The 10,693-nt window shown below is 42.2% G+C and overlaps 1 protein-coding gene across 1 annotated transcript; it reads left to right on the top strand.

Annotated features, from left to right (window-relative positions):
- Positions 1-10: 10 nt before the first annotated feature.
- zc3h6 (zinc finger CCCH-type containing 6) lies at positions 11-10,528 on the top strand. The gene is made up of 12 exons (XM_030442163.1): positions 11-839; positions 3,253-3,472; positions 3,592-3,714; positions 3,805-4,033; positions 4,166-4,308; positions 4,989-5,117; positions 5,238-5,352; positions 5,471-5,580; positions 5,695-5,927; positions 6,017-6,402; positions 6,499-6,681; positions 7,138-10,528. The coding sequence occupies exons 1-12, from the start codon at positions 754-756 to the stop codon at positions 8,667-8,669; spliced, it is 3,489 nt and encodes a 1,162-aa protein (XP_030298023.1). The 5' UTR covers positions 11-753; the 3' UTR covers positions 8,670-10,528.
- Positions 10,529-10,693: the final 165 nt, after the last annotated feature.

Here is a 10,693-nt window from a genome sequence, read left to right as displayed (position 1 = left end):
GTGACGAGAATACGCGAGAGCTCCTCCAACGTTCGTACGCGTTATGCGGTCGCGCGCCTGAGCTTGAGAAAACGCAGGACAGAAAATACGTAGCTGATAATTAAACCGTTAAATTCGCTTCAGCTGTTTTTATCTTTAAATTGCACTATACTCGCGTCGTTATGACACAGTCGTACATGAAAACATTAACAAAGGGCAGAACTGAGCGTCATATACACTTCGTCGTTGCAGATGTTGAAAATAACTGACAACACTCTGGACCAATAAGAATCGCAGCTGTCTTTACGTGTGCTGTCTGGCCAATAGCCGACGAGGATTTGTCGCGCTCAAGTTAGATAGATCCCGAGAGGACTATATATTGGTGGAGGGATACACAATCGAGGAATGTGCGGCTGCAGACCTCAGAAGCCATTTTGAGATGATGTCCCTGTTGAGAAAGCCTATGAAGATGCTGAAATCAACGAACATGGTTACATTTCTGTCTGTTTCTCCCTCCGTCTCCTCTATTGCACCATGGCAGCTGTCAACCGACGGGACATTAGCAAAGCGGGGTATCAAGCTGTGCTCACAGAGTTAAAACGTCATTGATATGAAAGAGGAGAGTGTCTGTTTACTGTCTCAGTCGAGACATGTAACACCGTGAGTTTTTTCCAGTCTGAAATCTTGCAGCATCTCTCACAACCCAACGTCTCCTTGAGTGACTGAGTTAATTCACTCTGGTGCCGGGGAGAAGGGAGGCAGATCCGTTTTCCAATGGCTTCTGTGAGCCTTGTTTCCAGTCCCCCAGCCCCTGTTCTTGACAAAAACATGACAGACTCTGAGCTTGCAGGGGATGAAAGGTCGAGTAACATTCTTATGCAATTCTTAATACGCTCATCTGTGCGTTTCAGTGCTGTGGGTCTACATGCTTGTGTTACTGTTTTCTATCTTTTTTTTTTATTTATTCTATTATCATTATTTAACCATGAATTGCAGGGTGCAGAGTCCACGGTTTCCCCCCTCACAAGGTCTTTGCATGCCTCTTTTGGTGCTGTCCAAATAGCCTAGTTTCCCATCACCGTGTCGATAAGAGTCATTCACGATCATTTCCATGCGAGATAGCAGACCTCATCGTTTGTGCTGTTGTGGTACTGGGGGTGAATTCATGGCTTCATTGTTGCCATCTGCAGGAGGCTATGCAAATGACTATGATGTAAATGCCACGCCCATCCTCGTACCGTACTCCACCTACCGGGCACCTGGGAGTACTGCTGAAGCAGGGTTCAGGCAGGGTTGAGAGATTATGTGTTTCTGCTGGGTTAAGGCCATGTCTGTGTCCTTGTGATTGGTCCTGTGTTTTAACAGGGCTGCCAGACCATGTGAACAAAGAGGGCCAAGTGTTTGCTGGTGTCAGAAAAAAGATTTCACTGTCTAATACAAGGCGAAGCAGGGAAGAAGGAAACGCTGGTGTATTGTTTTAGAGCAAAAACCTGTGAAGTGTCAGCTGTTGAAGGTGTGTAGTGCACCCTCCACTATGGGCATCAAGTTGTTCCTCTTAAATGGATAGACCACTGCTTTTAAGTGCTTTCTGTTGTGTGAAAAATACTTTTTTTTCTGTACACACTGATTAGTGATGCTGGGGTGTTTGTATGCCATCCTTTATAAATGGTATTCTAACAGAGTCAGCCTGCATTTGTTTTCAGTCTTCAAATAGTTACATGATTGTGCAATTTCATATGCGTCATATTTAAGTTGGCAACTGCTCCACATTGCATCCTGAAGTCTGTGCTGTTTTCACTTGAGTGAAAGTTAAGTTTAGGTACAGGAGTGTGGTGGCTTATAAAAGCAGCTAATGTTACTTGTCACCAAAAGAATATCAACACTGAAACGGTGATATATATATATGTTATTGTCATACTGTGATGTTAAATGGTTTCACATGGACAGTTAAAAAAGATTTTAGGATATATTATTACATGAAATACGTGCTCTGTATTGGTCATCTGTTGTAATAGAGTATGTTTCCATCTCAGTTTTAAAGATTGGAAGTTGATGCATCATTTTAAATGTGGATCAAGTGTTATAAAAACCTGCTTTTAACTGCCATGCTCATGTGTTATAACCGACTAGTTTTAGATTTACTGTTACTGTCTGATACCCGGCAGATGAAAGCATCATCTGTTTGAAGTAGTCACCAGGGTACCAGCTCACTCGTTCAGTAATAACGCCTCCACACAGGGTCATGAGTGCTGCAGCAAACGAATAAAAAATTCCACATTCTTCCAAAATTACTAGGGATGCAAATTGTATAGGTTTTTTGCTTCTCATGGCTGATATCGATCAGTTAATGAGACATGTTTGGCTCTCTAGTGAACAATGCATGGCTCTGAACAGATGTAGCAGTAGCAGTCATTTGTGCATCATGCTGCACTTGTTCCTCTTCTCCTCGTCCCTTTTCTCATAAATGCTGCATTCGTTAAATCAATGAAAGCAATCTGGCTTCATGCTATTTCACTGATGACAATATATATGCGATAATATCAATTTTCCTACTTAGTACTCCTAATACATACTAATCTACAACTGTTATTAACAGTAATAGACGTCTGTTTCTATAAACTTGAATGTCAAAGTATTCTAGTGTCCAGCATTGAATACAATGCTCTCAATCCTTGTAATTATTTCTTTGGAGAGTTCCCGTGGGCATTTAGCCTGATGGCTTTTGTTAAAATTCCATTTAAAATTTTCAGTAAAAAATATTTACTTGAACTTCAGCATGACATAGGACCTTTGTCATAAAGATTTGTAATTTGGCAACATATGTGTGCTAAATCATACTTATCCGTCTCTGATTCCAGGTGGCCATTATATAAAGAAACTGAATAATCCCACTGCTAGAAATCTGAGGTTAACTTTAAATTTGTTTTTTATAAAATAACTGCACGCTGGTTCACAGGAAATCAGAACTTAGCCTTGAATTCCTGACAGGATGTTTTTGGTACAGAAAAGGCTTAGGGTGTCTTGGAAACTGTCTGGCATGATAGTTGCTACCTTGCTCCAAGTGAAGGGAAAAGATGTTATGACGGGTTCAGTTTAATTTATTTTGTTATTATTTTTATTAGATTATTAGAGAAGGTCTGGTTTATCCGCTCATCAGATGTTTTTCTCGTGATATGAAAAACACGTCCGAGACTAAACAAGTCTGAGACACAAATACAGCATATAACCTCCATACAGCTCATTCACTGTGCTGGATGTTTTTTCTCTTTATAGAGAGGATGGCGAACTGGAAGACGGAGAAATAGATGACGAAGGGATTGGAATTGAAGAGGAAAACAAAGAGTCTGTGGAGGTGAATGATGACAAAGAAAAAGAGAAGGAAAAGGAAAAATGTAAAGAGAAAGAAGAAAAGACCCACAGGCACTCGAGGAAAAGATACAAGAAGACCAGAGAGAAGAGGAGGTCTAAAAGGAGGAGGCGCGACCGGCAGAAAGTAAGATGCACTCATACTTTTGATCAATACATGTTATCTCATAGTGCTACTGCAGTTAAGGCGTGAATGGGAACTAATTCAAAATTCACTTTAATGTTGTTTTTCCTTTGTTCCCTCAGCACCACTCCCCCTCCAGCAGCTCCAGCTCCGACAGTTATGACTCTGACTATGACCGACCAGAACGGCCCAAAAACCGGAAGAGCCAGGGATGTAGCCGCGAGTCCGACGGCCAGTCCTCTCAGGTGAGCTCCTAACTACTAAACAATTACATAAGATAAATATTCATATACGCATCATTGTGAGACAATTTTCTCTCTCTGTCAACTTTCCAGCATGGACGGGATTCAAAAGGAGGCCATGGCAAGTCCCCGCCACACAAGAGCAGCGATTTTGACAAATACAGCGACTACAGTGATGACAAATATGACTATGATGAAGAGGAGGATGATTATGAAGACGATGAGTATCCTCAGTCAAAAGATTCCCAGAGTCACGGAAGGGGACGCCACGCAAAAGACCAGATGAGGAGAGGAAACATGAGGGGGATGAAACAACAGCAGTGTATGAATGCTTCCCGTATTCAAATACGTTTCACCTGTTTGTATATTATGTGATAGAGTCAACACAGTTAATGAATACAATTTCATGCATTGGTGAGGAGTTTCATCGTGTCTTCAAAAATCTAATTTTCAGATGGGCAGAGAGGCAGGGGCAGAGGGAGTGGACCAGGGAGAGGACGTGGGATGCTCAACAAGAACAAGAAGCTGAAGGGCAAACCCTGGGGAGGACGTGGACGAGGTCGAGGAGGAGACCAGGGCATGGACGAAATGATGCCAGTAAGTATGCTGATAGATTGGAATCAGGTTAGGTTAGTGTGTTTATATGTGTGCACCTTCTAGCTTAATGGACAAATAACTACAATTTGCCTCTCGTTCACCCATTCCTACCTGTAAGTAGATAATATTATGATAGTCATGGGGAATCAAGCTAGTGCTGAATATTTTTACTGTCAGCACCAAGATGTAAAAGATATTACTTTAGAGCACAGACTGACATTTATAGTGTAAAAAAACAGGTAGCCGATTTGTAGATATTTCCTGGTATCTACTATGGACCGGAGGATGTACGATTTTATCTCTTAATCGGGATAAAAACAAGAAGGATAAGTTGATCCTGGTGAATTTCCATTTTCAGTATAATCGTAAATGGAGATACTTGCGAATATTGTGAATAACAACACCTTCAATTTGCACTCCTGTCTCTCTGACCACCAATAGTTTGATTGTTTGTGCATCACTAAAAAGGAGGTCAGCTAAAAATGATGTGTGTAATTTGAGTGATGCAATCAAAATTATTTGTTTCTTAAGACTATGTGAGGTAAAGTTTTCCAGCATATTTAAGTGCTCTTTTATCTATGAAGCAATACAATAAGGATGAAATATTCTATGTAATTGCAAATTAATTGCAGAAAGAGGCAAAACTCAGACGACATCCTCTTGTTTATTTTGTGTCGCAGGAAGGAAAAAATTCCTCTGGTTTTCAGAAGAAACGGCCAATTATGAGCAAGGAGTTCATCAATCAGCACACAGTTGAACACAATGGCAGATATATCTGCAAGTATTTCCTGGAGGGTCGATGCATCAAGGTAAAAGTAGCACTAATGCTATTCCTCTTGTTTTAACAATGTAAGTTTATTTACGCTGAAATATTTGAAAAAGATGATCGTTTCCTAACTGAAACATAATAATGTATTTTCTTCATGCAGGGGGAACAGTGCAAGTTTGAACACGAGCTCGTCATACCTGATAAGAAAAAAGAGCTTTGCAAATTTTACCTCCAGGGTTACTGCAGTAAAGGAGATAATTGCATTTACATGCACAATATCCTTCACCAATGACTACAAGTGTTTTTAATTACACTTATGTAATTGCTCTGCCTGATTAACTTAAATCTCATTATACCTTTTAATTAGTCCTGTTCCTTAACCTGTGGTTGCACATGAATACCCGTGCAAGTTCTTTCACACAGGAGCCAAATGTTATCAAGGGGACAACTGTAAGTTCTCCCACGAGGCTTTGAATGATGTAACCAAAGAGTTGCTTGATAAGGTAAGACAAAAAGAAAATTATGGTTTTGGGGGGTTTTAACACTTCTACAACAGGACAGTCTCAGGTCTTACAGTCAACAACTGTCCTGTTTCTGTTCACTGAATCATTTCTCAGATAATAAACACTGAAGAGGAGAACGCCCGTGAGGATGAATTGGAGCTTGAGGATCTGAGAAAGCAGGGAATCGCCCCACTTCCTAAGCCTCCTCCTGGGGTGGGGTTGCTACCCACTCCTGGACAGAGCAGTCCTACGGATGGAGCCTCTGGGCAAGGCGGGAAGAAAATCCCCTCCCTGTTTGAAATCAAGGTTCAGCCTACTGTGAACTTGGCACAAAAAATTGGACTGAGGTAACTTCAAGTAATCTGTCATCAAAGTAAAAGACCAAATTCAAGGAATTGAGCTCACACTGAACCTACTTGTGCACATTATTTTTCAGTGGCTCCAGCTACTCCCAGAATCAAGGTGAAGGTACCAGTCAGTTCAGTGGAGGCTCAGAGGACCCACAGACTGGAGGTATGGTACCTTCAGGCACCTCTGCTCCTCCTATTCCTCCCCCTGGATCACCTGGTCCCATGGGTCACCCCACTGGGCCACCCATGCCACAGAGCCCCCCAGGATTTCCAATGCCACCACCCATCCCCCCTGGTCAACCCCCACCCTTCCTCGGAAACCACCCTCAGATGAATATGCAGAGGCCTCCGTTCCCTGCTATACCAGATCTGCAGATGCTGCAAAGTCTCTTCCCTTTTCCTTCGATGGGTCAGAACCCAGTAGAGCTCTTCAGCAGCTTCCTCCGAAACCAGTCCATGGGTCAGCAAGGAGGTCAGTGTTGTATTAATGTGGCTGTCTAACTGGTTGACATTTAATGTTACTGAAAATACAAAAATGTTTCTTTTTCTTTTATTTTCTATTTGATAGACCCTAGTCTGGCCTTCATGCAGAACCTCCAGCAGCAGATGGGTGCAGAATCACAGTTACAGTCTTTACCACCAGCCGTGCAGAAAGCCATCTTTCTACACCTGACACAGCAACAACAAGAGTCACATCAACAGGGGAATGAGCCACAGAGAGCAGAGGGCCAGGATGATAATGCAAACAGGGGTAAGTCCCAGAGGCAAGATGCAGGTTGGGTGAATAACAGAAAGTAAAACCTTGACGCTCTTCAAAGCACAAACTGAAGTCAAAAATACTTGTATTATATAGGTATATTACCAAAATATCTTAGATACAATGCGATACAATAAGTTACAATCAGATGAGATATGATATGATGATGTATTATGAATCGATACAATGTATTATCACTGTAGGAACATTTGTCTTGAATTCAAAGCCTGTGCACATATAGCTGCAATCATAATAGTGATTTCAAAATTAAGACATAACCAACCACAACCGCAAATTACACATATTACACTCCTGCAGCCTCAAGCAACATAATTTGAAATTTTTATTGAGGTAGGCACAAATGACTTTCTAAAACGGTGATACGTGGATAATTTACAAACGTGCCCTGAGAGGACAAACATTTAAATGGGATTTCATTTTCATTTCCAGATGAAACTACAAACTGGTACTCAAGCGATGAGGAGGATGGGAGCTGTGTTTCTGCAATCCTTAAATCTCTAAAGAAACAGAGCGAGATGTCTCATTCCAAGTCCCTCCAGGCTGCCACGGGGACTCCAGCGCTAGGTGACCCTCGGCTTGTAAAGGAGAGGGCCCCACCCAGCGACCCACGTGTGAAGACAGACCCTCGACAGCGACCCCCTGATATGAAAAAGGAGTCGGACGGCTCTGCAGACCCGAGGCTCTCCAGAGACCCCAGGAAGATGAGACCGATGGAAACGAGCTCCTATCGCCACCCTGGTCCTCAGAAGCCTACAGGAGAAGAAGATGATGAAGGAGAGAGGGAGCTCAGAGACAAAGCTGTTCTCATCCCTGTAGATGCCGGCCCTGGCGTGGTGCTGCGAGACCCTCGATGCCAGTTAAAGCAGTTTAGCCACATCAAGGTGGACATCCTGCTCCAGCGACCAGCCTTCGCTCAGACGGTGGTGTGGGCCCCTGAGGACCTCATACCTTCCTTGGTGCCCAAACAGGAACACTCCATCAACCTGCCCCTTCCTCCGCTGATTGCAGATGCTCAGATGAACCGAGCGAGCCTGCCCGACCATCCGCCCGTATCCAGCCCTCCGCTGACAGACCCCAGACTGGCAGCGGCACGTTTGAAGGAGCGCATGAGTCGATTGTCCTCTGCATCTCTAGAGGCTCGATCATCCGCTGAAAGACCTGCAGATCCACGTCAGCAGAAGACTCTGGACCCTAGACTCAAGCGTGCAGGGAGTCTGGACTCCAAGCCGCTGGGCCAGAAAGAGCCCTCCTCTGGGGGAGGTGTTGTGGACCCAAGGCTACAGAAGGCCAGTGTAAGTCCCTCTCCTCATGCCATTCGAGCCAAACCAGAGCCTGAGAAGCTGCCACCGTATGCACCTCGTCTGGCATCCTCTGGTGGAGGGCTAGAGAGTCCCACTACAATCCTTGGGGGCATCAGTCTGTACGATCCGCGTTATCAAACTGCGCAGGCTCAGAAGGAGCAAGCAGAGCCTCCTAAAAAGACAGGGATTCTCAAACACCCTGATAAGAAAGACAACACTCCGCCGCCATCACTTTCACCACCCCAAAGAAGAAGCTCTTTTGAAGACCCCAAAAGCACAGACATTGCCTCAGATCAGACTCCACCTTCCAGTTCTCCCCCAGTGCCTCCTGCGTCACCTGTAAAACCCCCTGCCGTTCATAATCTCCCCATCCAGGCACTGGCCGGGCTGATCCGACCCCAGTACACCGACCCCAGGCAGGCCAAACTGGGAGGACAAGCCTCTACAGGTGTACAAGAAGAGGCAGAGGAAAAGAAGGAGAAGGAGAAGGAGAAGGAGCAGGAGAAGGAGCAGGAGAAGGAGAAGGAGAAGGAGAAGGAGGAAGAGGAGGCCATTGAGGAAGAACCGAAACAGGACGATCCAGATGAGGAGGCAGACGACAGGACACTCAAAGATGTGTTCAAGACTTTTGATCCCACCGCTTCCCCTTTCTGTCAGTAATCATGAACCTATTTATTTCTGTATGTAAACGATCCTGTATAGAAACACATGCTATCTAGTGCACCACACATTTGTCATTATGGACATGATGCTCGGTTTGTACACAGAAAAAGTGGAAAGTTCATTTTAATATTATCATATTAATGATGAAGTGTGTGTTTTGGAAGTGTGTTGAGGTCTTTTATTAGTGTGTAATTTTCATGTACGTTTGAAACAATCAGAAAAGAGGAATTATTTTAACCGTGTAGTTTTCACTAAGGACTGCCCCACATGTTGTTTACTATACTCTGGGTTCATTCCAGGCATTACACTCTGTATTATAGCTCATTCGTTCACTCTACATGCAGAGAGATAATGTGCAGCGGTCGATCGAACAACAGTTATAGGAACGCCCTCGAGATTTTTTGTATTTACTTATTTATTTCAAGACACTTTTATATCATGAGATTTTTATGTTTATGCCCATTTTTATGAGAAGGGATTTTTTTCACGATAAGTCAGCTGCTGACTATATAACATAGAAGTCCACAGATGTTTTCTTGAACATTTACATTATTTTTTTTTACCACACAGCCTGATACAAGTTTCACTGAGCTCACACGATCAGGTCAGATAATCAAAATGGGCCCTTTTTTTTTACTGCACTTTTCCCAGAAAGGCACATATGTTTAGATACACAAGTTAATTCTTCAATCGTTTGCCTGAAATGCATGTAGAAATGATCGATTGCTCTTCTCTTTTACAGCATGGTGTTTTCAAATTAAATCATCTACAACAGGCTGGCCCAGAGTCTTAGGTTTGATTTGGACTGACACATGTTTCTAGTGAAAATAAAAAAAATATTTTTAAAAATTACAATAGAAATTGTTATGTTTGCTGTTTTATTTTTGTAAAATAAGTGTTCTTTGAAAATATGAGTCAATGAGTCAGCACAGCAGGCAGACACAGTTAAGTGAACGTGGGTTCAAAGTACCATTTTCCATTTTAAGAATACAGAATGAGACATTTGTGTGTTTGTGTTTCTCCGGTGGCCAAACATCAAGTTTGAATTTTGGCCATCAAAGGTGAAAAGATTGGGCACCCCTTCTCTACAGTTAAGCTATCTTGCAGAGTTGCTGTGCAATATGAAACAGTTTTCTGTTTAGATGGAAAAAAAAAGATCTGAGTAACTGTTTTATACTTGTGTGGCCTCGTTTCATTGGAAGGGGGTCTAAATATTTGAGGGGTTAACATTACTGTTGTAGGCTTTTCTAACTTGCAAACCAGTGTTTAAATGCAGTGAGTCATTCTGGGCTTCTTAATTTGATTTGTCACTGTTTTTTCTTAAAACATTTGCTGCTTACAAGCTTGTAAATAGCAGTTGAACTGTCTTTCACCTGTTTTCATCAGAATAAGAAATCAAGAAAGAATTAACGTATACTATGAAAAGAGAGATGTGGATATATATGATACAAATATGACCGTAACGACTATGTTTCGTGTAAACTTGTTGGAGTCGACTGCAGATGTACTCATGCAGGGTTATACTGTAAGTGCTACACAGAGTAAACGCTGTAGGCCATGAGGCAGTTTGCATAATTCGACGGCTCTTTGAGCTGCAACTAAGCTACATATTTTTATTTGTTTTTTCACAAGTCACATTGTAAATGCCTATTTTGTATCACGTGTACAGTCAGTTTTTGAGTGTTTTAATGAATAATGCTTTATTTTTTTTCCTGTCAGTATGGTGATTATGGTTGTAATAATACTGTATGACATTTTAACAACACATATGCTCGTCACATTTCAGTGATTTTATTATGAATATCTGAAATAAAGAAATAAAATACAAGTCATTTTATTTCAGAATCACACAAAAAGTTGTAGTGTCTCATTTTAGTTTGTATAAATGTACACATCCAGCGGTTGAGACTAACTATGTACATTTACTCAACTATAGACACTTGTTGGTACGATCCCATTATATTTCAGAGGCAAATATTGTGACAGATACAGCTTCTACTTTCCTTTCAGATAAATGTTTT

Source organism: Sparus aurata, chromosome 15 (assembly GCF_900880675.1).
Source record: "Sparus aurata chromosome 15, fSpaAur1.1, whole genome shotgun sequence".
Taxonomy (NCBI): domain Eukaryota; kingdom Metazoa; phylum Chordata; class Actinopteri; order Spariformes; family Sparidae; genus Sparus; species Sparus aurata.
This window is presented reverse-complemented; position numbering and strand designations above follow the sequence as displayed.